This window comes from Trichoderma reesei (genome assembly GCF_000167675.1).
Source record: "Trichoderma reesei QM6a unplaced genomic scaffold TRIREscaffold_13, whole genome shotgun sequence".
Lineage (NCBI taxonomy): Eukaryota > Fungi > Ascomycota > Sordariomycetes > Hypocreales > Hypocreaceae > Trichoderma > Trichoderma reesei.
The window spans coordinates 13229-25409 of NW_006711160.1; the positions used below are offsets into that span (position 1 = coordinate 13229).

The window sequence follows — 12181 nt, forward strand, 5'->3', positions numbered from 1 at the left end:
TTTGTTGCATCGTCGCAAGCATTTCAAATCGGATACGAGCACTCTTCCGTCTCCATGGCCACATTTTTATACCCTATCTAGCTGAATACATGAGATGTCATCTCCCGCTTAGTCTCGTGAGCAAACCAACCAGACGCCCATTCCAAGCCTTGCCAAGAGCCAAACTGAGCTGCTAGGCCACGGCCAAGCTCGAGCACAGCCTTGCTTCAAGGCCTTCCACGACAATGTAGCCCGTCAGCCAAGAGCGCCACTGCGCGCACCCACATGCTTAGAGTTGCACGGTGCTGAGCGGTTAAGGAGCTACTTGACGGCACATGAGACCGCAGATTAGGTCTGCCGTGTATTGAAGTTTTTCCCCGTTGCATTCATATCTGTTTCTGTCCTTGGGCTTCTTTCAACATTATCTCCAGCTTCTATTCGCAGCTTGAACTGGCAGTGCGGTCGTCGTCTGCTGGTAGGGCGTCGACATTACTGTTGATTCTATTCGATTCCGTCATTCGCTTATAACACGCCGTTCTCTTATTTTTTTCTTCTATCGCTCTTTGAATCATAGGTATCGCAAGACTGAGGCCTTAGTTGCCATCATCATTACCATCGTCTCTAGGAATTTGGCGTAGCCCAAATCACTTCGCATCATGTTCTCCTCACTCCTCATCATCACGATCTACTCCTTCTTTGCCCAAGTCGAAGCCGTCTATCGCATTGACAATGCAGGTAAGGAAATGACAACACTCAGCCTTGGTGGTATCCCTCGCTCATGTCAATCGGCAGATAACATCCGTGAGTCCGCCCGCGGGCTGGCCTACGACCTCATGCTCTTCTACGAAGGAAACAAGACGGGCCAGATCCCCGGCATCCTGCCCGGTCCGCCAACCGAGGGCAAGGGGGACTATTACTGGTGGGAAGGAGGCGCAATGATGGGCACATACGTCGATTACTGGCATCTGACGGGTGACTCGAGCTACAACTCGGTGGTGATGGAAGGCTTGCTGCACCAGGTCGGCGAGAACGAAAATTACATGCCCAAGAACCACACGGCTTCCCTCGGAAACGATGACCAGGGCTTCTGGGGTATGTCTGCGATGCTGGCTGCCGAGACGAAATTCCCGAATCCTCCTGCGGATAAGCCGCAGTGGCTGGCTCTGGCGCAGGCAGTTTGGAATACGCAGGCCGATCCCAGCCGCCACGACGAGACTTGCAACGGTGGACTGAGGTGGCAGATTCCCTTTTCCAATGCTGGATACAACTACAAGAACAGTGAGGCCAGACAACCGTCCAGCTGAGGGGATTGAAGTGCTAATTCCACCATGTTTCTAGCCATTGCCAACGGATGCTTCTTCAACCTTGGAGCCCGACTTGCTCGGTACACAAACAACGATACATATGCCAAGCACGCCGAAGATACCTGGAACTGGCTCTGGGGAGTCAAGTACATTGATCATGAAAGCTGGATCGTATACGACGGCGCGCATGTCGAAAAGAACTGTACCGATATCAATCCTGCCGCCTTCTCTTACAACGCAGCTGTCCTCACCCAGGGAGCCGCCTTTATGTACAACTATGTACGTATGCAGACGCTGACTGCGACTTACCATTCCCGTCAAACCTGGCTTGGAAGGTAGACTGACTGGTGTATAATAGACCGATGGCTCGGAGGTCTGGAAGCAACGCGTCGACAAGCTTCTCGATGCCTTGTTGGAGAGGTTCTTCCCAGATGGCATCGCGTTTGAGGCTGCTTGCGAGCCGCGACAAGGCGCATGCAGCACAGACATGCTCTCCTTCAAGGGATACGTGCACCGCTGGCTATCCGTCGTCACGCAAATTGCGCCTCACACACGGTCCAAGATCCTGCCGGTGCTGCGAACGTCAACAGAGGCTGCTGTCAAGCAGTGCACGGGAGGCGAGTCAGGCCGACGCTGCGGCTTCTACTGGAGCTCCGGGAAGTTTTTCGAACCGACGACGGTCGACCATACCAGCGGTGCCGGCGAAGCCATGAATGTTCTTGCAGCCGTCTCGAGTCTTCTCATTACCGAAGCCAATCCGCCGGTGACCAATTCGACGGGGGGCATTTCCAAGGGAAACCCGAACGCAGGCCATGGGGGAGATAATGGAGAGGTCAAGCCGGACCCGATTGATGCGGGAGACAAGGCTGGAGCTGTGGTCTTGACGCTGGTGATTATCTGCAGCGCAACGGGCGCCTTTATCTGGATGAGCTTGAGTTGAATGTCCGTTGGTCTTTTGAATCTGGCTTGGTATGGAGTTTGACGGCGCGAGGGCGTTGATGGAATCGTGATAACGCTGTGTGAATGCGTCTATGGGCGGGATATGATAGAAGCACATGTAGTCACAATCAATATTAATACTACCTCGGATTCATAGATGGAAAACTGCTGGCCAGAGTAACACAATACCATGATTCCACCCAGGGCCTTGCATATATGCACCCAGCCAGCTGCAAGGGCGTCGGCCAACTCAGTCGTTGGCCATCTGCTACTGCAGGAGAGACTGTTCTGACGAGGCCTCGTGCAGCTTTGCGACTTTCAGCTTGGGCTGCAACGCGTCTAATGGCCGTCAATGGCGAGTGACAAGGAAGACAAGAAGCAGCTCCTCTCCGCATAACCATCGTAGGGCACTATAAGGAGCTGGACTTTGCGAGCGAGTTGGGGTTCGAAAGTGGAAGAGTGAAGAAGAAAGAGGGTTTGTCTTCTACCTCATTATTAACAGTCAACAGTCAAGCACAACTTGGAAGGCTCCAACATCATGCTGCCTGACCGCCCAACGATCTGGAGCTGGGTTGGGTAAAAGCGGGGTCACTGCTCATGTACGAGTACATGCACCAGACCTCGTGTACCTGGGTAGATTCGCTGCAGTGGAGCTCAAATCAAGTACCCGCGACTCGACTTACGTGATACAGCGCTGAGCTTATCTTATCGGCACGTTGGCGGTCAATATAACGGCGGCAAAATGCAATCATGTCTTAGGTAGGTATCTTCTTCACGTGCATTCGTCTGTTCAACTCTTCCTCTTCATCAACCCAGACTGCCCGCTCATCAAATTGCCGCCTTTCCATCCACCCATACTGCGAACAAACACACTTACTGTGGCACAAGGGAAACCGTCCCTCTTCATTAAATCCGAGGGGCCAATTGGCCTCTTGGCCTTTGACACGTCTCAAGATGCACGATCTCACAGCGCTGTTGCTTGAAGAGGCACAGGAAACGGACCACGACAGCTACGATTCGGCCGCCGAATACGAATTTTACAATGGAAAAGATGCCGCAGATGAAAATCCCTACGAGGGGCGCACTTTCCACCCCTTCTCCAAGCTGCCCCCCGAACTTCGCATCAGAGTCTGGGAGCTTGCCCTTGTTAGGGAATTGCAGCCTCGCATCCTTCATTTCGGCCTTGACCTCTCGCCTCGCCCGTTCACCGAGCTTGACGACCACGGCGACGTCATTATAGATTGGACCGTCCAACCCAGCAGAGAGCTTGCCAAGGAGACTCGGAATGTTCGAAGAATTGTCGCAGTCAATCGGGAAGCTCGAGACGTGGTGCTCAAAACTCTCCCCCATACCCTCAAGCTTGGTCCCTCAAGAACAGGCCGCGGCCCCGCAACGGTGCATCTTCATCGAGACCGAGATGTTGCTTATCTCAGCGCTGGTGATAGGTTTCTCGATACCCTTTGTGCCAGCTTGAGGGGCGACTGGCAGCATGGAGGCCGCTGCCGTTTTGAGGGCTTTGCAGAAAATGTTACCCAACTTGCCATCGACTGCTGCTCGCTAAGTGTCCTTGAACGACTCGACATCAACCGACTATACACACACATCCTGGAACCATTCCCTAACCTCAAGCGGCTATTTTTTGATCTCCCTCCCACTCGGCAGTTGACAATGGGAGACAGGATATGGGCGGGATCCGACTATGTCTATACGCACGAAGTCTCCATCAGGGATATGGGAAATGGCTATTTTCGCAAAATGCATGTGTGGCCAAACGCCGACGATTACGATGACTTTGCCCGGCAGCTTCCCCTTCCGAATATGAATGAACTTGGATTTCCCTCTCCAGAAGAAGTTACGCAGCTCGGCCATGGTGCGATGATTCTACCCATGTTCGTCTTCGAGGATCGAGGTGGCTACAGGGCCCTTGAAAAGCTGCAGACATCGTGGCAAGAGGCTTATTTGAGGGGCATTGCCGCCGACGAACTCACTGACTGGAGCTCCACCAGCGACGGCGGCAATTATGAGGAATATATCGACGAGTACGAAAGCGAAGGTATAGATGACTCTGAACTAGTGGAACATGGCTTCCACGATAATTGGGACCTGGATAATCTATCGGGGGATCAAATCCTTGAAGACGACGCGAGCAGTGTTGGAGATTTCGACTTCTCTGAGGGCAACACTAGCAGCGACGCTGAAGACGGCCATGGTGATGGGCACGACGCCTCTAATGAGAACGCGGCGGCCTTTTCCAGCCCCGAGCCAGAACCATCCTCCGTCTTGGGGACAGTCAGTGCTCGGAAACGACGCATCGTTGCTGACTCGGATGATGAACTTCCCTCTGAAGTGCCCAGAAGAAAGCATGCTCGCAGCGGGGGCTCCTCATCTGGCACCAGATCAGACACTGACGATGAGGGCGTCAACGAGGCGAGTGCTACCAGGAAGCGCAGAAGACGTGCAGCAGTCGTGGACAGCGATGACGAGAGTGACGATGGTGGGGATGATGATGAAGAAAGGGGGAAGGGCGAGCAGAATGGCGAAACGAGGAAGAAAACCAAACATGTTGGCCCAGAAGAAGATGATGAAGAGAACAGCGACGGCGACGACGACGACGGCACTAGTGACAATGACGATGACGATGAGGAGGAGGAGGACAGCGACGAAGAGGAACAGAATGAAGTTGCAGATGTAAGGCGGTTGAGTCTGGCTGCCCGGCTTGAACTTGTACCGCCGAGGCATCGCTCGTCGCGCAACAGGCGGATTGAATCTACTGATGATGAGGAGGATGATGAAGAGGATGAAGATGATGATAATGATGATGATGACGAAGACGACGAACGGTCTGAAGACGAGCTTATCGACGGTATCGCAGAGGAATCGGATGAGTCAGATTGAACATGGCTGCGGCGTAACAGGGTATGGCAGCTTGATTTGGACAAAATCTGGGAAATTTCAGGGCGTTACACACATAAGATACCAGATACCGCGCGTTGCTTGACTGTCTAGGTACACAGAAGAATGTTGCTCTATATGTCAATACAGTTTGGCCTTGTTCCATGCACCAATTACAACGTCTTGCCCTCAGCCAAAAGGTCGACAAACTCCTTGATCCTGCGCTCCCTTGTCTCGCTCTTGACAGCCGTTTGTATACGCCACAAAAACGAATATCTCTGCGCCTTGCTCAACTCCTCAAACACCGCTCTGGCAGCCTCGTTGCTCGCCAGCGCATCCTCAAAGTCCCCGGGAACCTCCATTGTCGCCGGCCCTGCATACGCCCTCTCCCATCGCCCATCCTCCTTTGCAGCTTCCACTGCCGCTATGCCCGTTGGTCTCATGCGGCCCTCTGCCGTCAGCGCTTCGACGCGCTCGACGTTGCGGCGCGACCAGAGGCTGCGGGGGCGACGAGGCGTGAAGCGCTGCAGGAAGGAGATGTCGTCGAGGGACTTGCGCTGGCCGTCGATCCAGCCGTGGCAGAGGGCGATGTCGACGGCTTCGTGGTAGGTGACTGATGGGAAGCGGGAGATGCTTGATTTCTTGGTGATGCGGAGCCAGATGCCGGAGAGGGTGGAGGGGCCGGATCGGAGGAGGTATTGGTCGAAGGCGGAGGCGGAGGGGAAGCTGATGGGTTGGTCTGACGATGATGATGATGAGGAGGAGGATTTTGAGTGTGGTGGAGGTCTGGACTTGGTTTTGGCGTTTGACTTGACGACGGTCCTTGGGGATGGTGATGATGATGTCGTGACCCTGAATCTGGATGTGGTGAGGTTGGTAGAGGCGGTGCTGGATATGGATGGTGATGATGGTGATAATGAAGAGGCCTTTGCTGTGGCTTTGGTCGAGGCCGATCGTGTTACTCTTTGGTTCGGCATTGTGTCAGTTCTGCCTATAGCCTTGATGGTGAGTCTATGCTGTCAACAGGCACATCTGGCGGGATTGTGGTGATTGTGAAGACGATCAAAGGCGTGAATGTAGCCGTTACTCACCGGTGTATCTAACCGCCCACAGCGCCGACATCAGTTGGGCTAAATATAGGTCAATTGACTCAGCGTTGAGTTGGGAAACAGAATGAATTTGGATGTGAACTTGGCTACTGAGAAGTAGACCGGTTGGAGCTCTGTGTGAGGATCGTCTGTTGTGTGTTGTTTTTTCAACTCCACGACTCCTACGAGGCTGCGGTACATAGGTAGGTATTGAGAGCTGGAGGTGATCCAATGATCGGGCAGCCCAGCACAGATCCATGGATCGATTGGATCCAGGTCGCCCCGGCCAATGGCGCCTCGGTCTGGCAGGCAGAAGCGCCAAGGCCGCTGTAAATCCCGCCCCAGCCACTGAACTGGGCCGCTGAAGCAGCCAACCTAGCGGGTGCTGAGTTCTGTGGCCTGACCGCACGCATTCACGGGCAGACATCCATTTGATATCCAAGGCCTTCATCTTCAACAGCACAACCTCTTGGACGTGGACTCCCCAGAATCATCACCGCTTGCCAATTCCCGAGACGACACACTACTGATACAGCCACCTGTTCAATATACACGATGCTCCTGCTATATACCTACTGTACGACGGGCCAGCTCGAACCAAGCGCCAGTCAGTAAAAAATCACTCCCTAAACATCTCGAGCAGCTTCTGCACCGGCCAGGCTCGCGCATCGCGATACTTTTCCACGACGCCTCGCAGCGCCTGACGCTCGTACCGGTCCGTGAAGAAGTCGCCGTACAGCTGGATGCCAATCGCCGCGTTGAGCAGCGCCGGCGGCGAGGCTGGATGGCAGAGGGCGATGCCGCAGAGCTCCAGCAGCAGCAGACGCACGTCGTTTTCCGCCTTTCGCCAGGATGCACGCGATGCCGATGGAGCTCTGTAGGTAATCAAGCGGTCAATAAGGTACTGATCCAGTGCGGAACATGACAAACATGACCTACTTGAGAAAAGGATTCTCGGCAACCAGCACCGACTTGGCCATGATGCTCTGCTGCACGCTCGTCACCTCCAGGTTGGACCCGTACCAGATGGTGGGAAAGATTTCTCCCTTGGCCTTGTCCGCCGTCGTCTTGAAGATGGGCCGGAAGTTGACCAGAATCTCGCGCTCGAGGTACTCTTGCTGATCCATGAGCCTCACTAGACATGAATTGTCAGTTCTTAGGTACGCAGCGATACAATACGCACAAGCACCAATGGACTGTCCGACTCACGCCATTCGCGTTCCGACCCGTCCTCCCAGCGCCACTTGGCCACCTGGACGGTATGCATCACCGTCTTGTTCGCCTTGGAAGCGCTATGCCACAGGTCGGGCGAGGGGAACAACTGCGGCGGCTGTTTCCGGGTGAAGGAGTGGTAGATTTCCTGGCGTAGGGCCATCCAGTATGCCGCCTGGATGAGGCTCCTCCGGCCAAACAGGGCTTGTGACGCAGAGCTCCTCAGGACGGCATTGATGATGGGGAGGAAGTTGACCTGCTTGCCATGGCCACTGTCGCCTTGGCTGTTGCCGCTCTCGTTTGCCGGCGCATCATCTTCCTCTTCGTCAATCTCTTCCAGCTGGCGCAGGATGACAGCCGTGGCAATGATGCTGTCGCGATAATCATCGTCGTCGACTTCATGGAAATTGCGAAGCGCGGGGATGCATTTGAGCATATACTCGACCGCATCATGCTCGCTAAGCTGGGCAATGAGCTGTCCATGATACAAGATGCCGGCTGGCGTCCTGTACTGCGGAAGTCGACTTAGATGACGGGCGGCGACTGCGAAAATCGCGTTGAGGAGGTGCGGATGGTGGTGAGCACGCCGGGGCACGGCAAGCTGGAAATGACGGTCCTCATCACACAAGTCAAACTGTCCACGAGAGTCAACACATCTCAGCACATCGAGGCCGCCGTTTGTCACACATCATGTCCGGACTTCGACTTACCCAATGAGCGATTTCTTCGACGAAATATCGAAAGAGACAAGCCTCTCGGGGGTCTTCTAGGGGAAATCGCCGCCGAAGTGTCTCATTCTCTTGTGAAGATATCACGCTTGGTACATGACGCTCGTACAACGAAGCGTATGATGCGGACTTGTCGTCTGCGGGGTATGTTGTGGTGTGTGTAGCGGAAGAATAATGATGAACATCCTCCTGGCTACGAGGGCGGATATGTGGACCAAGCGAGGTGCTCCTGTACTGATGGGGTGGCCGCTCACCGAACGAATCCAGAGGCTGATATGGGGTGAGGCTTGACGTCTGCTGCTCCGGCTGGTGGCTGAGATGAGGCGAGTGGTTTGAAGACGAGTTGCCCGAGGGGGCGCTCGAAGTGGTTGGGTACGGAGACTGACTGGTTGCGGGAGGAGTAGTTGCAGTCCACGATTGCGGTACCCCGGACTGATCAGGTCCCTGCTGGCTTGCCACGGCAGCACCTCCCTGGGAATGGTAGCGAACTGCATGCCGGTCAGCAACTGAATCATCAAGCCCTCCTCGATCTCAGGGCTAGACTCGGCACGGCCACGAGGCAATTGGGCCACAGGGTCCGGCCTACGTACAATGTTTTACTTCGCTATTGACCCATTTCTGCTCCTTGGAGAAGCTGGCAGCTGACCCGTGGCGGAACACGGTCTTCTTAGATGGGCGGGTGCATGGCAATAGCTTCACCTGACACCGGCGGCATTTGGGGCGTTCCTCGTCACCTATCGTGGATCGCCGACGGCAGCATCATGTCAGCAATATGATCCTGAAGGCACCAGTCTTCAGTAGGGCAAGCATGGCATGTCATGGCATGTTATGGCCGGTCATATCAGCTATACACCAGGCCTTCTGCGCCGATACGCAAGCGGCAACCTCCGGCTATGCAGCAGAAGCAGAAGAGAGGAATGAATTCATGCATATAGCAGCACGACAGCCAGAGCCTGACAGGACCGGCGGATTGGTTCTCTCACATTTGACGTGCTTCTCTATTGGCAAGGCTCGAGTCAGCTACAGATGGCAGATAAAGGGGAAGTTGGGTGAGTTTGCGCGGGACGGAGCGGACCTTTGCACTGGACGCACGGGTGCTTCACCGCAGGCATCAAGCTCCAGAAGCCCGGCAGGACGCCACAGGGGAACCTGAACTATTTCCGCTACGGCTCGGTGGCCTGATGAACAACCTGAGCGGCCGTCTTATTGTTTTCCCCCGACGAGAAAGACGCGAGTTGGGAGAGCAAAGATGAGAGGACAAGGGACGAGATCCGGCGAGAGCATCCAGATTCGGTCAAAAATCGGTCAATTTTCTTTAGTAATCGTCGGCGATGGCTTCCCTGAAGGTGAATCTGCGGAGAGGGCCTAAGCCTAAACGGGGCTGCTTGTGACGAGAAGCTCATTGTGGTCCGTTGAGTTGTGTAAGTTGTGAAGGACTCTGAGACAGTTGTGAGATGTGCACCATTTCTTGTTCTAATCACTGTTTGGCAGCATGGCAGCATCACAGAGGGTCTCAGTGAATGATTACTTGGAGTTTGCTTTGTTCTCCTACAACCCAAAAAATTCTTTCCTTGAGATTGTCTAAAGGCTTCGGTTCGGGTGATTGACACAGGATTCGCACTATGATTCGCAAGTCAGCGGGGTGTCACCAATATGCGCCCTACCGATGAGCTCGACAGCTGGAATTCACGCTTCGACTAGACCAGCCGAGCTGGAATCGTGAATTGATCGCCGAATCCTTCACGCCCTACGAGCCAGACTCATGATATAAAAAGAGACAGTCGAGACAGCCATCATAAGCTCTTCTCGTGTTCATCTTTACAACAGACAGAGTTGTGTCATTCATTCAGAACAGCATCATCATCATCATCATCATGAGCGACCAACCGGAGCCAGCTTCTCAGCCTCAACGTCTACCCTACAAAGGCTCCTGCCATTGCGGAGCGATTCAATACGTCGTCTTCCTCAATGTGCCTCCTCCATCCTACGTCAATTCGGAACCGCCGCCGCGTCGAGGCGTCCAGCGCATCTACAGATGCAATTGCTCGATTTGCCATAAGATAGGGTTCCTTCATCTGCGACCAGTGTCGGAACTCGACGACTTCTTTTTGCTGTCGCCACTCGATCCTTTGGACAGTCTGGGCGACTATCTGTGCAACAGTAAGAGGCTGCACTACCTCTTTTGCAAGACGTGCGCAGTGCGATGCTTCACCTTTCAAGGCGAGGGGGAAATTGTCAATGTTAGTTTGCCAGAGGTGCTTGCCCTGGCTGGCGGCGGATCGGAGACTGAGCAAGACGGTGGCTCTGTCAAGGCATGGAGGCCGAAACGGATTGAGCTGCGTGATGGAATACCTGACCAGGGCTCGTATCTCAGTGTCAATGGACAGACGATTGAGCCCGGTCAGGAGGGCTTTGATCTGAGAGAGTGGGCGGAGAGGAAGGCCATTATGTATCTTGACTTTCTCCCTGATGAGAAGGACAGATTGGTTGAGCGCTGTGAGCGGCCTCATTTTGGTGGTGCCTATTGACATTGGCAATGCTGTCTTGTCAGGGTTCGCAAATGGTTTCACACTTCACCTTATGATATCAGTGGGCGAGGCTGCCTTTACAGGAGGTCTCTCATCTTTGACTTGTTGGAGGATATCATCATTTTCATATCTATTCTTAAAGCAAACCAAACGCTGTACTACAACCCCAACTCCCGCCTTTCTCAACACCGACATCAATGAGCACATGGATCATAGCGCCTTGATCAAGACCACAAAATACAAATCATCCCGCAATGCCTTGCCGCCAACAAGCTCCGCATACGGAAACGGCTTCCTCTTCTCCGTCACCGTATACCCTCTTCTCACATACCACGCAATCAGCTCAGCCCTCGTCCAGATGACGCTCATCTCGAGCTCTCTCAGCCCCCATGTGCTCCTGGCATACTCCTCCGCAGCAGCCAGCACAAACTTTCCAATGCCGCCCGCCTGCCGCAGCGGATTTACCGCAAAGAGGCCAAAGTAGCCGAGCGTGTCGCTCTGCTTGAGGAGTTCGCAGCAGGCGACGATGTCGTCGGGTTTGTTTTCACTGTTGTCGTAAGCGACGAGAACAGCGCCGTTGGGCTCGTTGATTTTGGCGAGGAGGCCCTTTTCGTCGATGCGTTGGTCGTCGACGATGGTGGCTTCGGATGTCCAGCCGCGGAGGCTGGATTCGCCGCGGTAGGCGGAGCGGACGAGGGTGAGGATGGGGGTGAGGTCGTTGGGTGTGGCTTTGCGGATGGAGAGGGAGATGGGGGCCATTGTGTGTATGTGTGTGTGTGTGTGTGTGTGTGTGTGTGCTGATGAGGATGTTGAGCGTGAGTCGGAGAGTCAATGAGACTGAGGGTTTTGGGGTTGTGACAGTTCTGCAGAGCGGAAGTCTAGTGAAGAAAGTCTGGTGTTTTGAAGGTGAGTTCTATCACTATTCTTGATCCTTTGTGCTGTTATAGAAAAGAGGAGGGAGCGTCGTGATCATTTTTATATATATATATATAGACTTTGAAGGCGAGTGAGTTGGTGTTTTGCAGCCATTCAGCGGGATTCCGAATAACCAAGACAATTCCGAACTACTATCTCCGACATGTCAAGCTAAGGCGTACGCTTGACACTTTCGACATTTTTTTCGACAAGGCCAAGACTGACTCATGGGAAGAGCTGACGCCACTAACCCGGAAGACGGTTCTCTTCCCCAGTATGGGTACGACATCGTCTAATAAAGAGACTATGTGTGATGTAGGTATTGGCCTTCTATTTTTCACTTTGGAGATCTCTCAATGTACTGGCCATCCTGAGCGACCCCTGATTACTATTACACTGCCCGATGCCACGCCCCCCCCCTTTCTCCTAAGGCATCATCACTATCTCGAGGCACACAGACAACAACCACCTGGTGCCTTGGGCTATCAAGTCTCGCGCCATGGCGTAAAGCCACATATACAAATCAAGAAATTAGTAAAAGGCACAGAGCCGAGATTCTCCGCCAAATAATCGCTCTCCGTCCGCCCAGAAAAAAT

At 53.9% G+C, this 12181-nt stretch overlaps 4 protein-coding genes across 4 annotated transcripts; 1 reads left to right on the forward strand and 3 right to left on the reverse strand.

Moving 5' to 3' along the window:
• The first annotated feature begins 360 nt into the window (after positions 1-360).
• On the forward strand, positions 361-2345 carry TRIREDRAFT_122495 (glycoside hydrolase family 76). The gene is made up of 4 exons (XM_006966438.1): positions 361-714; positions 772-1257; positions 1318-1562; positions 1642-2345. The coding sequence occupies exons 1-4, from the start codon at positions 636-638 to the stop codon at positions 2221-2223; spliced, it is 1392 nt and encodes a 463-aa protein (XP_006966500.1). The 5' UTR covers positions 361-635; the 3' UTR covers positions 2224-2345.
• A 1489-nt stretch (positions 2346-3834) lies between these two features.
• TRIREDRAFT_122497 (uncharacterized protein) lies at positions 3835-6091 on the reverse strand (the record flags this gene model as incomplete). Its single annotated transcript, XM_006966530.1, has 4 exons — positions 3835-4501; positions 4661-5075; positions 5191-5224; positions 5292-6091. 4 exons carry the CDS (start codon positions 6089-6091, stop codon positions 4335-4337), a joined length of 1416 nt encoding a protein of 471 aa, XP_006966592.1. The 3' UTR covers positions 3835-4334.
• Positions 6092-6821: 730 nt separating this feature from the next.
• On the reverse strand, positions 6822-8241 carry TRIREDRAFT_64322 (uncharacterized protein; the record flags this gene model as incomplete). The annotated part of the gene is made up of 4 exons (XM_006966531.1): positions 6822-7077; positions 7142-7337; positions 7412-7889; positions 8125-8241. Coding segments are annotated over 4 exons (1047 nt in total), but the record flags the coding sequence as incomplete, so codon positions are not given.
• Positions 8242-10880: 2639 nt separating this feature from the next.
• TRIREDRAFT_4484 (uncharacterized protein) lies at positions 10881-11429 on the reverse strand (the record flags this gene model as incomplete). The annotated part of the gene is made up of 1 exon (XM_006966405.1): positions 10881-11429. The coding sequence occupies one exon, from the start codon at positions 11427-11429 to the stop codon at positions 10881-10883; it is 549 nt and encodes a 182-aa protein (XP_006966467.1).
• Positions 11430-12181: the final 752 nt, after the last annotated feature.

What these genes read in the sequence shown, in the direction of transcription:
- TRIREDRAFT_122495 (XM_006966438.1), top strand. Translation starts at nt 636, where the DNA reads ATGTTCTCCTCACTCCTCATCATCACGATCTACTCCTTCTTTGCCCAA. An exon ending in TGGATACAACTACAAGAACA is followed by an intron (nt 1,258 to 1,317) that starts GTGAGGCCAGAC and finishes CCATGTTTCTAG; the next exon opens with CCATTGCCAACGGATGCTTC. An exon ending in CCGCCTTTATGTACAACTAT is followed by an intron (nt 1,563 to 1,641) that starts GTACGTATGCAG and finishes GGTGTATAATAG; the next exon opens with ACCGATGGCTCGGAGGTCTG.